This window comes from Pseudonaja textilis, chromosome 2 (genome assembly GCF_049901715.1).
Source record: "Pseudonaja textilis isolate UNSWEBS1 chromosome 2, rPseTex1.2, whole genome shotgun sequence".
Classification (NCBI taxonomy): domain Eukaryota; kingdom Metazoa; phylum Chordata; class Lepidosauria; order Squamata; family Elapidae; genus Pseudonaja; species Pseudonaja textilis.
Genome location: NC_141991.1, coordinates 161,272,582 through 161,289,696, shown reverse-complemented (window position 1 = coordinate 161,289,696; position 17,115 = coordinate 161,272,582). Strand labels below are relative to the sequence as shown.

General features: G+C 37.3%; 1 protein-coding gene across 1 annotated transcript in view; it reads left to right on the top strand.

Moving 5' to 3' along the window:
- The window catches only part of NCAPD2 (non-SMC condensin I complex subunit D2), a 31,369-nt gene extending 17,413 nt beyond the window's left edge, over positions 1 to 13,956 (top strand). Inside the window, exons 23-31 of the mRNA XM_026713382.2 lie at positions 362 to 485; positions 612 to 767; positions 919 to 1,096; positions 3,100 to 3,194; positions 3,884 to 3,964; positions 11,808 to 11,994; positions 12,164 to 12,305; positions 13,152 to 13,304; positions 13,569 to 13,956. Of these exons, the coding sequence (XP_026569167.1) occupies positions 362 to 485; positions 612 to 767; positions 919 to 1,096; positions 3,100 to 3,194; positions 3,884 to 3,964; positions 11,808 to 11,994; positions 12,164 to 12,305; positions 13,152 to 13,304; positions 13,569 to 13,648 (1,196 nt within the window). The 3' untranslated portion in view covers positions 13,649 to 13,956. The remainder of the gene's footprint in view (positions 1 to 361; positions 486 to 611; positions 768 to 918; positions 1,097 to 3,099; positions 3,195 to 3,883; positions 3,965 to 11,807; positions 11,995 to 12,163; positions 12,306 to 13,151; positions 13,305 to 13,568) is intronic.
- Positions 13,957 to 17,115: the final 3,159 nt, after the last annotated feature.

The following is a 17,115-nucleotide window of genomic DNA, read 5'->3' as shown; positions in this document are numbered from 1 at the left end:
GTGGTCTACTGGATAAGAAATCGAACCACCCACATATGCACAAATCCCTAGCTTTCAGTTTGTGCCTTGAACCCAGTGAGGTAACCAGCCTCAGGAGAATATGGAATATTAGATTATACTGAAATAATATTTAAAAATTTCAGAGGCAGAGTGTTATTGAATATTTCTCTCCTGCTGTGCATGTTTGTCAGTGGCTGAAGCATATCCTATCGTGGGCCACTTTAAATGAATTATCTTATTACAATTGTTTCTTTGTGCTTGCCTAAAGTATGTATATATTTTGCATGCCTGAGGATTTTTACTTGTACTCTGTACAAGTTGAATGTTCCCTAGAATGATCGTTTTTTTTTTGCCTTTATAGGAAAACAGCTGCTTTCAGCCTTTGTTCCTCTTGTAGTCAAGATTTGCAACAATCCAGGACTCTATAGTGATCCAGCACTCTCAGCAGCTGCCGCATTGGCCCTGGGAAAATTCTGCATGATCAGGTAGGGTCTATGAGGGATATTTCTTCCAAATCCTTTTTGCTTTATGTACCGCTTTATGTTTCTTCCTGCAGTGGGAAGTCTTCCAACCGATGAACTGAAGTTTACCCACTTTTCATTCCCACGCAGTACAGAATTTTGTGACTCACATTTGCGGCTCTTCTTCACAATGATGGAGAAAGCCACACTCTCCAGTGTACGTGCAAACCTCATCGTTGCAGCTGGAGACCTGGCCATCCGCTTTCCCAACTTGGTGGAACCTTGGACGCCCCACCTCTATGCCAGGTAATTCTTTGGTGGCAAGGTCTCTGGTCTGGAAGGGGTGAAGAAATACGCTAGCCAGCTGGATGTGGTATAAAGACATTTCCAGCAACTGAAGCCTTCAGAAGGTCTGATGATGGCGTACCTCATGATGTCACTTGACTTTGCTTCTTAGGCTGCGGGATCCTTGTCCACATGTCAGACGGACAGCTGCTATGGTGATGACTCACCTGATCCTAAAAGACATGGTGAAGGTGAAGGGGCAAGTGAGTGAGATGGCAGCTCTTCTCATTGACCCCAAAGATGAGATTGTTCATCTGGCTCGGAATTTTTTCACTGAACTCTCTAACAAAGTAAGGAAAGAGGCCTAACGCTAAACTCTCAGAAATACAAAATCTACATTTCTTATTTCTATGCTGCTATATTTCAAATAATGCTTTATAGACTACCTAACTGAAGCACGGTTGCCCTTGAAATGTCCAAGATAGAAGCTTGAGATGCTCTCAATATTATGGAGCAGGCTGTAGCTGTTTGAGACGAGTCAACCAGATAAGCAAAAATACAAAAGGAATTTAATCACAAGAGGATACTATGTCAAATGTGGAAGTTTTATGTTAAATTGAATCACAGTCTTGGTTTAATTTAATTAGTCCTATTTGTTTCAGCAAATAATTTTAGAGAAATATAAGCCCAGTTTTCACTAAGTGGAAAAAATGTGTGGTTTTACAGCCACATTTGTGCACCTGTTACAAATATACATGTCGTGTCTATATTCCCCATTATTCTGTTCTCTTTTAGCATATGAAGACTGGAAATTCTGGGAGACGCCAAAGTTAAGACACAGGTCTAGGGAGAGCTATGGTTTATTTTATTATTTATTTATTTATTTATTAGATTTGTTTTCCACCCATCTCACTTTGAGGCAACTCTGAATTGCTTACAATAAAAAACCAGTAAAATCATGAAGAATAAATATTTCTAATAACAGTAAAAATTACAATTAAAAACAGTAAAAATTACAATTAAAAACAATGACATTCTCCTAGTCCTCAGACACGTATATTAAATTAGTTAGAGAGCCTCAAACTACATATGTATTATAATGTTTCTCCAGTTATGTATCTATACCTGTGATTTTTAACATCCTTAACATTATTCATAGTTTATTTACTTTTCATCATTTTAACATTGTTAACATTAGTAGCATGCACTACAATCCCACCCTTTAATATACAATTATTCTCCTACAGAACTCTAAAATATTCTCATCATTCCCTCACTTCAGTTTTATCCCAACTAATTTCATTGCTTTTATTTTTAATTGTTTATGCTTTGCTGAAAGCCCTTTAAGGAGTAAACTTATTTTTCATGAAAATAATTCCTTTCAAGACACCCTTTATTTTTTCTTTTAAACTTTTCTCATCTTGTTGGTTGTATTTGCAAATTAAAGCTACAGCCTCTTCCTATTTAGTCAAGCATACATTTTCATACAGTCCATTAATTTTAACTCTACAAATGTCTGTGGTATAAAGTTCTTTTCACAAAATGTACAATAAGCACAGCTGAGTTCACTTTTACCTTAGGCAGCCTCATTCTGTTCTGTGCAAGCTAGGATCTCAACTCGGGACACACCTTCCAATCCAACATCCTGTTGCTTGCCTTTCAGCAGCTACAAAATAGCTTGGAACACTAATCTCCATTCTGAAGAGATGTGTTCAGATTGAAAGAGACTGGTCTGCATTCTTCCACTAGCAAAATAGGGCTGGTACTTGAGTAATTTCAAACATTAGAAAGGGTTTTTTTTTCTTTACTCAGCCCTAGCATGTAGGCAACCTGCTTAATATAAGCACCATTCAATGCTTAAATCCTGACCCTCTCCACCTTGCTGATCTAGAAAAGATTGTAAGTCCCTTTGCTCATAACCAAAGCCTTTAGTGCCAGAAAAACATGAATTAGAACCAAACTGCCATCCAATGTATTTTGATGCACATCTACCAGGAAACCACTCTTAACTGAGTAGAAAACTTCAGTGTAATACACATTTTATTTAAGGGGGTAACAGCATCTTCTTATGATCATAATCATAAAAGAACAAAATGTTCCAAATGAAAACTCTGTTGGCTGACATTGATTGATCTCTCTCAAAATAGCCTTTTCCAGTTTTTTTCTGTAGAAAAAGGCCTCTTTCCCTAAGTTAGAATGGAATCCAGGTATAACTTCAGGATAAATGTGTCTGGCTTGTCTTGATTTTAGCATCTGTATTTTATCCAGTATTATGTCATATAGGTCCATCCCTGTCTCCAAGGCTGGATGGGTTCAAGAGTTTAAGAAGTTCCACTCTTTCTTTGCAATGCAGGATAATGCTGTTTATAACCTGCTCCCTGACATCATCAGCCGCCTTTCAGATGCAGACTCTGGCATAGAGGAACAGCCTTTCCATACCATTATGAGGTAGCCTTTTTTTATTTGAGATTATTTTTTCCTCCTCCACACATCTAAGGCACTGAGCTTCCTAAATGCCTAGAATTACTTGGCATCTAAAATGGGAGACAAAACGGTATGTCAGATTATGGAGTACAAATTTGTTTGGTATTGTCAATGGAGATTCTCAATCATCCAGATCATGTTGTTCAAAAGGTTGTTTTCAAAAGGCAATTGCGCTTTCTTATTTCTTTCCTTGAAAATGTTTCGCTTCTTATTCAAGAAGCTGCTTCTTCTGAAGCCAGTGCACTGAACTGATGAACTTTCTTAGATGAGAAGCAAAACATTTTCGGGGGTGGGGAGAGACACGACAACTTACAAAATCCAATTGCCTTTTGAAAAGCATTTTTGTTTTGATTATATTGAATGCCTGGAATTCTTGAGAAGGAAACAATAACAGAAGCATTATTGCTTTTGGATATTGTTTGTGGATGACCTAGCAATGAATTTCTTGAGCTAACTAAACAAGAAATGAGATCAAGAAATTCCTTAGCTTGCCTCCTGTTTTAAGTAATACTGAGAAGAGCAGAAAGCTGACATGTCAGAAAATCTCATAATCTTGTAATTGCAAACCAAGAGTAAAATAATATTAATACTCAAAACCTTTTTTTTTTTTTTTTTTGTATTCCTTCCTTTTTCTTCCACACTCTGCCCCTCAGGCAACTTTTTTCTTTTATCACTAAGGATAAGCAAACAGAGAGCCTGGTAGAGAAACTTTGTCAACGATTTCGAACTGCTCGGTGAGTAAGGAATTGCTAAAGGAAGGAGCATTCTGTATGAGAAGATCTGTCAATCCTTTTGAACTTGAAATGAGAAGGTTTGGCCTCTGGAATGAGAATCCCAGTAGAACAAATTTAAGAGAGAAGGGTTACATTCTCCTCACAAGTGTAAAATAGTATAGAGTCACAAAAACCCAAAATTAGCCTGCGGCCATCTAGCAGGATGCAAATAGTGTGTCAGCGATTGTAGTTGGACAGTGGCCGTGGCTTCATCTAAACCTTTGTAGGTTTAGAATGAGATCTTACCAGGTGACATTTAAGGAAGGGGACCTGGAACACTCCCACACTATGCAGTCTATTAGACTAGCAGATACCCTTAGGGAGAGGTTGTTTCTCAAATAACCTGGCCCTATACCAGGTGTAAAGCTGATAACCAGCACCTTGGATTTGCACCTGGAAGGCAACTAGGTGCTAATGCAGGTCACACAGCACTGGTGTCCATCCTGAATCCCTCTGGTTTTTGCTACCATTGATCATGGTACCTGGCTGGACTGGCTCCAGGGATTGGAAATGGGAAGCACTTTTTTTGCTGTGGTCCTCCTCCTTTCTCTGTGGTCAGGACACAAAAGAGGTTCCTTATGCTGGGGTGGAGTGGGGGGGACTTCCTGGTGAAATTTCACGCCATGCCACAGGGCTGGGATAGCTGGGGCTTCCAGGGGTAGCTGAGGCTTCTCGCTCTGCTACGGCTATGGGGATTTTGCAACCACCAAATAGCCTCTGAACTGTGATGTGACAAGCAGCCCAGTGTGGTTGTGGGGCTACTTGCTATCCCACAAGGCACAGTACGGGGTAGCTCCAAGAGCAGGGATGATAGGTGGTTTGGGAAGTTAAACAGGAGGAAGTACCTTGCCTTTGAAGAATCAATGCCCAGGACTGGGAGGAACCAAGCCTGGCTGGATCAGAATAAGTCCTCAGCTAAAAACCAGTGAGATTTGGTTAACAAGAGCAACAGTGCCAGGATTACCATTGCTAGTGATGGGGGTTATGTGTCATAGAGCTAAATTTACAATTGCATTGCTTAGTAATGGAAACTCCAGTCCGAATTACCATCATGACATGACTTGGGGCATTCTTCCCCCCGCCCCCACCCCCCCAGCCCTAGTGAAGCAACATAGTAAATGGGGAGGGAGGGCAGGGGCTATATGACAATGCTAGGCTATAGGTAACCTTCATAGATATTGGGACCAGCAATTCTGTCATGTAGTTAAGTTATTAAGCACAACTTCACCAGTTCTGGCTGCAACTGTTAATCGCAACGTCATGTGATTATAATTTATTCCGGGCTTCCCCATTGACTGCTTGTCAGAAGCCAGTTGTAAAGGCTGCAAATGCCAATCACTCATTCATGATTGTCACTGCAATCATCTTATATGTGTGCCAAGTGCCCAAATCACTATCACTTGACTGAACAGTCATTGCAATGGCTGCAACTTTGAAGATCTGTGATATGTCTCCTTTTTCAGCACCATCGTAATTCTACACAGTCAATCAGTAAGCATGAGGACTACCGTGCAATCCTGCTTATAAGGAAGCTATTTATACAATTATTAGAATCTCTACTCCTGCCATTTATGAATGCTATTTTTATGATTTAGAATGACTACTTAAAATGTAATATCAATATAAGCAAATTCGGGCATTTGTTTTCTTAATTTTAAAACCAACCATATTTGCGCTCTGTTCCCTAGCATGGTAAAACAGATGCATGTTTCAAAACCTTGTCCCTAAGCGATTTTGTGAAACCGAAAAGGCAACCAACCAGCCAATAGACCAGGATGTTTTGTAACACTTTTCTTTGTCAAAGTGAATCTGTAATCCAGCTTTGTATTCTTGTGATTTCTACACAGTTCAGCATTCTGGAACATTAGCTGAGCTTCGGGCAGAAAGCCTGTTCTAAAATCAGATCACACTGAAGTGCTCAGTTTTGGTTATGTTTTCATTAGCATTTTTTTATTATTTACTTCTCTACATCAGTGCTTCTATATAGCATAAAATTCTAAACAGTATGTTTTAAAAATGCATTACTTACAGCAATGTTTCCCTTCTTTGAAAAACACATTTGCAGTATTTACTCTGTCTTGCAGAAAGCCACAAAGCGCTCACTCAAGTAAGTGAGCTACACGTTGTTGTTTTTAAGGGCCAGCAAATCTACCTACGTACTTAATTCTGGCTTGTCTAAAATTTAGTCCTTTTAAGTGCAGTTACAACCAGCACCTCAGCTCTCATTCCTGTTTTGTTTTTTTAATTTGGCTACTTCCTCTCTGAAATATTTCTCTTAGCAGTATATGAGCTAGAAACAAAATCTAGGATCTGAGATGGTTCTCTTAATGATTCTCTGTGTCTTTGCTTTGGCTTCTGTGCCAGTGATCAGTTGTGTCCCTCAGAAAGATCAGTTCTCTTTTGCCGCTAGGATACTTTGCTCCCAGCCACATTCTGTAACTCAGTCCATGAATCAGAACTCCGTGAACTCTTTTTCTCCATTTAAATGGTTTTCTTCTACATATCCAAGACTGTGCTTTGTCTGTTTGTTTACTATCTTTTTGTATGTTCTACCCAGAATTCTACTCTGTAGAAGAAACTATTTTACCATCAAGACAACTGGCAAATTATTACTTCAAATGAGTGGATTCAGATTGGGGGTGGGTCCTCATTTTAAGAATTGGCATTCTTCCGTCTTTGACTGGCATCCAAACTTTTCTTCTGCTCCCCCTGAAGAGGTAATCAAGCTACTGAATGAAGGGATCTGATTTACTGTTGCTAGGCAATAAACTCAGTCAACGTTCACTATTCTCTTAGTACTTTATAGTACCCAAGAAATATAGCAATCTGTTTCTCATTCTACATCCTTGCAATTTTATCCTATTGCAATATGTCTTTGGTCTAATTTTATCCATTTTGGGTATGCATACATAGTATAATCTTATTCGTTATTGTTATTGCTATCTTTTATTTTACCTGATTGTTTATTGACCAGTCTTAAATGGCCGGGTTAATCTAGAGATAAGTTAAATAAATAGGTTTGCCACACACACATCCAGAAATTCCAAATGGGGTCAACTTCAAGCATCTTTTCTCTTCAAGTAGGAGACTGGTTTGCCACACAGGACTTAAAAGATGCTTATTTTAAATAGAACCATCAAGCATGCATCACATATTATTTTGCTTTGAATCAGATTGACTCATGGCTATACTAATATTGAATGCTAGTCTTCAAACTTGCAACTGCCCAAAGATGATCCATCAAATGTGTAAATTTCTAATCACTCGTTTCTAATCAGGTGTGTGCCCCACATGGGTGACTAGATTTTTGTTAGAAAAAAAAGATATCTCATATGATCTCTGTTTTCTATTTCTGTATAATTATTACAAGTGCTGTCGTATATGGAGATAATTTGAATTCTTTTTTTTTATATAAAGTTTTATTTGGGTTTTCACACACAAAATACAAGTAAAACATCTTTTTTGAAAATAGCATGGTCCCGGGTTGAACTTCTTTATACAGACACAAACTCAATTTCATGCTCCTTTTTGTGTTCTATTCCATATCTTTTACTATTCTACATTTTCTATATAGTTTCTCCCCTCTTTTAATTTTCTCAATTTTATTTTGATTATCTCATCTCAATTCAAATCATTATATTTATACTTTTGTCTGTTCTGTTTCAATTTCATATTATCTTTTCTCATTAAACAGATTTTCTCCTGTAGTTACAAATTGGACTATGACACCTTTATATCTTTTAATTACATCCATTCAACTCTTATTTAAACTTCAATATATACCTTAAGGTTGTGACTTTCAATATAATACATAATACATAACTTCCAATCGAATTCTGCTTGGTACATTCTTATAATACTATATTCTTTTAAAAATTAAAAAAATTAAAAGGATTATAAATATATGTAATTATAAACCCTCATTCCATTCCAATTCAGTTCTATCATTAATAATCATTAAAATATTAACATCTTTAACACTTCTTTTCAATTAAATATCATACTTCCTTAAAGACACATATAATCTCCATAATTAATTTTTCCCTTATTTCTCTTCACATATGTTTTGTAAATCATTAAATATTCATTTTGTTACATTTATTTATTGACAAGCATTCCACTGAATTATGATAGCTATTTTATCAAACATTTTAATCATACATTGTTTCATATTTTCTAAAATTATTTCTGTTTCTAATATAACAATACTATCTTATGTACCTTTGCAGAATCCCTTTTTCCATTAAATTTTCACCTATTATCTCTAAATAGGCCCTGTTTCTCTATATTTTGTTTCTGTCCTTTATAACTTCTTTTCCTTTCTTTCTTCCCTCTCTTCTCCCTCCCCTTTTTACCCGTTTGTCTCTCTACTTCTAATTCTCTCTTCTGCATTTCTCTCTTCTGTTGCTTTCTGATTTTATACTTATTTTTCACTCTATTTTGGGGGGGAGGGGGGGTGTTTTTCCCAATCTTAAACTTTCCATTCTCTTTCCCCACTTTCCTTTTTTTCCCCCACCTAAGATTCATTAAAGATGGCTTCTTCTTTGTCATAATCTTCTTGTTCTGCAGGCATTTCTTGTTGTTTCTCATCATTCCAAATCTCCATTTCTAAAAACTGAAATACGAAGCCAAAAGAACCTCTCCCTTGTGCATCTTCTTTGTACTTTTTAAGTTCCATTTTCAGTTTTTCTAAAAGTGGAGCCATTTAAACAGTTTTTAAACAACCACCCGATTGATTTTAGTCATTCAAATACAATAACCAAAAATCCAGAAATCAGCAAGTAATCCAAATAGTCCCAAGTTATATCTCCTTATTTCTTTTTCCACTTTCTCTTCCTGGGGTTTTTGTTGCGATATTTCAGTTAGAATGTATCTTTTGGGAGTCTTGTTGAGTGTTTGCTGTTAGTTCTTTTTAATTCCAGGCAGTCTCCTCCCTTCCAGATCCTGCCCTTTTATTCTTTTTCTCTCCTTTCCTGTTTTCAAAAACTTTTGATTATCCAGAAATCTTTATTATCCCTTTGACTTTTTATTTTCAGCATTAAATGCCTATTAATGTCAAAGTGGATTTTTTTCCAATTTCTTGCTTAAGTCTCTTAGCTGTCAGTAAAGGAAAAGGAGAAAAAAAAAAACCAAATCTTTCCCCTTTTCTCTCTCCTTCGCAGCTTAAAAATCTTCTTAGGGAACAATGTTTTTTTTTTTAATAGTTCGATTCCAGGGTACCTTATTTGTTGCTTTTGCTGTTTGACCTAGTCAACCAAAACTTTCTCTTCTTATCTTCCTCCTGCACATTCTTTTCCAGTCGAGTTCTTCTTTGTGGTGGCCATATCTGACCATCGTTACAACTGCCTTCGGGAAAGGGAGTAATGGCCAGCTGGGGAGGAGAGATGCGGCTCTCTTCAACCCTGCAGGCAGTTTTCCCCCTCTTCACCACCTCTACGGGGTGGCTTAGCCCCGAAACCAGCCGGCTCGGGGCACTCCAGCAGCAAGCACAGATCTAAGCCTTGCAGAGATGAGGTTTTGGTCTGTCGCCAAAGAAGCTCAAACCAGAAGTCCAATTCTTTAACTCACAACATACAACTATATCGTAAAACAGGGGTCTTCAAATTTGACAGCTTTAAGACTTGTGGACTTCAACTCCCAGAATTCCTCCTCCAGTCATGTTAGCTCAGGAATTCTGGGAGTTGAAGTCCACAAGTCTTAAACTTGCCAAGTTTGAAGACCTTTGTTGTAAAAGGTTAAAGTCTAAGAGGAATGGTCAAAATCATCACTGGGTTCTAGCATAGTATGGTTTTGGCTTCCATTACGTTTGCCTTTGAGTGCAGATGTTAGAAGCCTTTGTTTGCCTTCAACCAAATGTTGCCTCTCATTTTCATCAAATTTTTTACTTCTTTTTTGTGGTGTGTGGGGGAGGGAACAAAAGGGGGGACTTAGAAGGGACTAGATTTTCCAGAATCTAATCATAAATAATTCCAGAAGTTTGAATGTGAGCTCCTTAGAAAATTTGATTATACATGTATGTCTGGTGATTCTTGAATGTCCACATTTTCTTGCACGTGCTCTTGAATGGTTGTAAAGGTGATGCCATACGATAGTAAAAATATATGTGCACATATCCACATGTACACACACAAGCATAAGGGAGGTAAACGCATTTGAAAATCCTTCAATAATCACAATTAATCCTTGCTTTACTGTAGCAGATTAAAAAATTATAGGTCTCAGGGAGATTTATTGGGCTGTTGATGCTACCTTAATGCCTTTAAATATTCTTGCTTAACAAGAATAATAATTATGCCAGTACTATTTCCAGGAGACTAAATATATTATTAGTGGCATTTAGATTCCTGGCCCAGAGGAAATGAAAGTTTGGATGTTCCATTTTTTTACACCAGCCCTATGAACTTGCTCTGCATATCACATGTACATCGAATCCATGATAAATAGGAAGAATGTAACAGGTCATTCATGCTGACAATCACACAATTCAAACAACCTTTCCTTGTGGCAAATTCTTCTTTCTTATACGGCAGCATTTTAGTGGTTTAGGAATTAAAGGAGTCAGACCTGGGCCTTTGAGAGACAAATCAAATCCTAAAAGGCCTGCTAGAGAATGTTCTAGAAGGTTAATTTGCACAGGTGGAACCTCCCGTGTGTGTGTATACATAGAGAAACACGCTTCAATACCCACTATTCAACAGCTTGTTCTCTTGAATAAATTAAGCCTGAATCACCTTGGTTTCAAGATACACTCTGAGGTCTGTTTTAGTTCTGGGCTAGTTGTTGTAAAGCTCAATAAGTCTCTTCATGTCAACTTGCAGGCCAGAGAGAAAAAGTGCATAGGCAGAATAAGTTTCCGTCAATCCAGAATAGAATAGGACACCACCTCCCTTGTTAGTTCGAAGCTTGGAACTGGAAATTTCTTGAGCCTCATAGGGCAATTCAGAAAAGAAGTAGTGATCAGAGATCTCCCTTGTCATCTTGGCAACCATTCTGTTTTCTTTGCCATCTAATCTTTGTCAACACTTTGAATTCCAGTAGTCATGACCAAATATTTTCCAACATCACACCTTCAGTAGTTACCTTCCTCTTTCACTGTCCTTTTTCTTTCCTTCCTCTTAAACAAGCTGTCAGAGTACCATACCTATCTTATTTATGAGGGAAGGAGCAGCTACATTACTTATCTTGTATAAAGGCAGATGATTTATAATTCTGAGGTTCCTTGGTTTTGTTTGGGTGATTTTCAGTGATTTATTTTGAATCTGCAAAGAGGATCATCAATTATAGTGTTAAATATGTAATCCCAGAATCAAGGGCTCAAAACTTGAGTCAAGGATGAAGTGGAAATCAGGATCCAAGCACAACAAACCTGGCTACTTATTCTGTACAGAGAAAATGTATTAATTGTGGACTCTAGAATAACATACATCAAATATGAAACAGTTTTCTAGAGGAATTTTAAAAATCCATGACACCTATGACTGTGGCCATTGTATAGGTATCTTCCAATGAATATCTGATTTGGCTATGCAGGAGATAAAATGCTATGCTATATAGGTTCTAGCATTATTCAGCTGGGTTCTTTTCTTAATTAATTTACTTTTGTTGTATTATCACAGCTCAGGACACTTCTTGGGTATTGTGTGTTTTGTCCTTCCTGATATGGGGTCATAGGCATACTTTCTGTTCCAGCTCATTTTAGGAGCAACACTTCTCCCTATTCTTCAATTTAGTGTGCACTTTGTGTTTGGTTGAGAAATCAGGCCTTGACCACTGAAGCCGCATTATTTTTCTTCCCCTTTTTTAGAACAGAGCGCCAGCACCATGATTTGGCATACTGCCTTACCTTACTTCCTCTCACAGAACGAGGCCTCCGTAAGATGCAAGACAACTTCGACTGCTTTGCTGATAAACTCCAGGACTTGACAGTCTACAACCACTTCCTGGTTGTGTTAGGCCGGGTTCGCAGGGTGTCCACTAAGCCAGAGATGAAGGTGAAGGTCATTTTTTTCCCCAAGCTAGCAAGATAGTATATGTCCTCTTTTGGGGGGTGGGAAGGGGAGATAAATTAAAAATATCTCATTGCTAGATCATGGACGTGTAATAATTAATTCTATGATATACAGTTTATATTTCTGCTCTGTATGTGATATCATTCCTCAGGCTCTTATTGAAGAATTTGAACAGAAGATCCAGAAGTGCCACAACAAGGGTCTGGATTCCTTCACTGAAGCTCCACAGGAGACCACACACCAAGAAGGCAGTAATAGACCTGTGCTGCAACCAATAAAGAAAGTAGTACCACGTATGTCTGCACTTTATCCTAATGCTTCCTAATTCGCATATTTCAAAAATAATATCTGTAGCAAAAATATTATATTTGACCACTAAGTTAAGCAGTAATTTTCACTATTGACTGAAAATATTTTGTAACATTCCAGAACATGCTCTAATCTGTTATGGGATGAGGAAAAATGGTGCCCAAGTTAATGTTGAAGAAAAGATGTAAGGAAGCTCCACCAAAATATACAGAGAATTCATGAAAATGGCTTTTCAGTTGCTGTAAAGCACTGTCTAGTACAGGGGTCTTCAAACTTGACAGCTTTAAGACTTGTGGACTTCAACCAGAATTCCTCCTCCAGCCATGTTAGCTCAGTAATTCTGGGAGTTGAAGTCCACAAGTCTTAAACTTGCCACGTTTGGACCCTTGGTCTAGCACATCTATCTTCCCATCTAATTTTGCAGATATGCAGAAAAATGTGTAGCTTTCCTATGAAGAAATAAGAGCATAACAGTCTTTCTACATGAAGATGGGAGATTTTACTTCACAATGATTTGATAGGATAATGACTACTGCAAATTGTTACATTTGTCTCTCCAGTGTTATACTTACTATATCGGCTATACTTACTTGTTCTTCCCATGCTGAGGGGACAACAGCTGGTTGAAACACTCCTACTTTTACATTTAATTTTATATTAAACACTTCAAATCATCCGGAAACAGTATTATCTTGCTTCCTTGATAAAGAACACAAAATTTAAGCATGACTCCTGCTGACTCAGGTCTTTGGAACAATATGAGATGTGACTTGCAATGATTTGAATGTTCAGTTATTAAAGAAAAATTAAATGTTTCTTTCCTTTCTTAGGATCCTGTCGGCGACCTCTTCGGGCAGGGAACAGAAAAACTGACTCGGCCTTTATCACTCCTAACCCCCACATTACTCGATCCAAGAGGAAGACTTCCAAACACAAAGTTTCCATTGTTTTCTCCAGTGACGAAGAGAACAGCCTAGATGAAGGTGAAAACATTTTCTGTCTGAATTTAAAATACTGGACTAGTCAAAACGTATTTTGAGCTTATTTTATGGGGAGACCAGAATACAAGTATAATTTTTGTGTTAATTTCATCAACCCTCTTTAAGGTCTGGATTATTTTTTTATGACAGAGAAATTAATAAAATTAATAAATTAATATGAGCTGGTTGAATATGCTGCCTATTGCCATAAGTTTTCTGTCTATGCCAGTTCCCTGAAGGCCATCTAAGATTTCTTGCTTCTTTCAGAGCTTGATGCTGAATTGACAGCGGAGGAGACCCCCAGCAAAACAACTCCTATTTCTCGTTCGTCTCATCGCTCTCGATGATTACCTGCCTTTTTGTTGAGTCTGTTGGTTAATGGGAGCAAGTTTCCCAAAATTTCAGAATGAATTGGATCCCTTTTTTATATTTGATAAAGTTACATGGGAGGGTTATTTTAGATTTCAAGGCTTAGCATTGTGACGATTGCATACTCACATGGTTGATAAATTAAAATGTGCCTTTTGGTAAATATATGCTCTGATTTTTATTACTTTTGTATTTCGACTTAAAGGAGCATGACTGAAATTCCTACATGTACATATTAACTAGGAGATGTTTGAGAACTATAAAAATGTATCTTGATATAATGTAAGCCAGTTTCCATGTATACATTAATTAAAGAGATGCATTAGCATACATAAAGGACAGGGAATCGGAATGTTCTTTTAGGGAGTACAGTAACCAAAATGCTTTTTAAAAAAAAATAAAACCAAGTAATCAAATTGGAAAGCAAAATAGAGCAAAATGCAAGTTACTAAATAAGAAACAAAACTGATATCAACCAATGTAAAATGCAGTGCACAAAAGAGCTTTTTTGAAATAAGAGTTCATGGCAGTTAGTCCATCTTGGCTGGATTCAAATGAAATTGAAGCGATCTATGTAGCCATCATACAGGAATCAGTCAACAAAGCAGTAATGAAAAATAAAAAAACAACACAAATTTAGAACTCTTGGTTTGATTTGAGTAAAAAAAAAGGAGAAGTGTTCTGTCACAAACACAGCACAGATGCATTTGAATAGGAGTGGTGTTCAACCTGTGGAAGAGTTCCAGTTTCCAGATTAAAAGCTCTCTAAACAACCTGCACTGCAGAAGCAAGAAACGGCTATTTGAGTTCTGGGTTGCTTTGCTTACCTAAAACAGGGTTTCCCAACCTTGGCAACTTTAAGATGTTAAAATGATTGGGAAAACCAATTCAAATCAAAACATCAGTTTTGTTGCAATTACTTTAAGATGGTTTTAGCCAGTGGGTTACTAAATTTGAAAATACAGCTAAGCATGTATTTTACTCCATCAAAAAGAAGCAATTTTTTGGCCTGAAAGTGCCAACCATCTGAAATTGATATTCATTTATCTCAAATTATTTCCTAACCATGGGAAATCTATCATTTCTTAAAAGTTATACCTCAGAAGAACCAAAGCAACTAAACCAAAGTAAATCAAAATAACTCAAGGTTAACCGCACCGAACTTGATTGCAGGAAATACAACTTCAGCAACAGAGTGGTCAATAACTGGAATACTCTACCTGACTCCGTGGTTTTTTTCTCCAAACCCCAAAAACTTTAACCTTAGACTGTCTGCTACTGACCTCACCCCTTTCCTAAGAGGTCTGTAGGGGGCGTGCATAAGTGCACCAACATGCTTACCGTCCCTGTCCTATTGTTTATTTTTTTGTATATATTTTTTTCCATGTATTCATAACTATGTTTTTACTTATACCTATTATCTTGTAAGTGCTTGCCTTGGAGAAACAGGAAGAAGGTGTTTCAAGCACTATAAAAGCACTTAGCACCATTCAGCTAACCAAAAACAAAGGAAAAGAAAATCTAGGATGGGAAAGGAGCCTGGATTAGACAGATAGCAGACAAGAGAGGAGGGGGAAACTGCCAAGTTAGTTTCCAACTGTTTTTTCTTCCTCATTTATTTGTACCACAAAATTTCAAGACACCTATTTGTTTTGTTTATTAGATATATTCCACTTTTGCTCACGATTTCAAGGCAGCTTCTTTAGGGATTTCCCTGTACTTTATACAATAACCTGTGAAGTAGTAGACTGAAATGAGAACACCTAATCTGTGAAGGGAGTTAAATTTGCATCTCCCTAAGTCTAACCCTTGTCTAAACTTTACCCACTGTGAACTAAACAATTCTGAGAATAACCTTTAAAAGTTTATACCAGCAAAGCGACATAAAAATACTCTCTGGCTTTGCTGGAATAAAGCTTACCTTTAAAAAAAAACTGCTTTCCCAGGACAGCAACTTGTGTACTTTTATTGCATACTTGAGGTAGAAAGAATGCTAAAGAATCTTTTTTGAGTTTTCAGAATTTGGTGGCAGGATTCTTCCCCAGTCCATGTTAGATGTGACTAACTTGATACCAACAATTGGAGTAATTGAATAATGAAATCAGTCTACAATCTCAACTTGGGGACTTTTAGTTTTTTAATAACGCTATACAAACATACAACCAATAGGGAAATAAAGATAAATGTGATTGCATAGTGAAGGTGGAGGGAAACTAGACATTATTGTGGTGATTACTAAATGTGACCCCCCCACACACACACCCCAAAAAAGCTTATTAACAAAAAATCAGGTGGTAAACAATCCGGCCCTTTGAAACATCTTGCCCCCTGAGGAGACACTGGCTTCTGACCTTCCTCAAGGAGCCTGAAGATCCAGCAGTGCCAGCTGGCTTGAGGCTCCGATGTGGGAAGCACCACGCTGGGCTTGGTTGATACCCTAATAGTAACTCTTACCTCCCTCCCTACCTCCCTCCGTACATTCTGCTCCTTTCCTCCCCATCTTTTAGTTTTAGTTATAATTTGTATGTTTGTTGTGATATATGTATGTATGTATAGTTTTATTTTAATGCTGTAAGACACCTAGAGTCACCTTGTAGCATAATGGGCAGCAAACAAATTTAATAAATAAATAATCAAAAGAAATAAAAAGCTCTATAATTTAACCCATAAGCTTATCAGTGGTGAGGCTGACTTTAAATTACATTAAAGAGGCTCAGAATCTCTCTCTCACACACACACACATTTGATTTGATATTGATATAGGTACACAAATGTTAAACTGCAACTTGTTATAAGAACTAAATTGCAACATATTTACATGTGGCTTATTTATTTCTAATTTTCTGGATATTAATTTTATTATTCCATTCTATTTTGTATTTTCCTCACATCAAGCATTCTCAAAGTGTGTGTTTTTTCCTAAGAAAACATGAGCAAATCTGAAGGGGTTCTGCATGTAAATGAAGATCAAAGCCACAACTTGGCTTTTCCTTCTGCTTGTGCAAACTGGTTATCAGCCTCTCCAAGCCATCAAGGAGGAAAGCCCAAAGCAAGGCTTCAGCTTGTAGCTGCAAGTCCTAATGGCTAATGCGCCCAAAGCCAGCATCCCATCAGAACGGGTCCCTGTCTGCCTGGACAAAGCCAAGATTTCCGACAGTTGCCCTTCTAAATAGCAAATATCAATTATTTTTAAAAAGATGGAATGAAAAATTAGAACAGCTATCTCAAAAGTATAACTTGAAGCTGACTGAGGAATTCTGGGAGTTGAAATCCACAAGTCTTAAAGCTGCTAGGGTTGGAGAGCCCTGATCTAGTCTATTTTTAAAAATCTCTAGTTAATGGAGCACCCACAACCTTGAAAGATTGATTAATTTATCTCAGAAAATTTCTGTCAGAAAGCAATGATTTTAAATTGATTGATTTGATATAATTGAAGCAATGATAG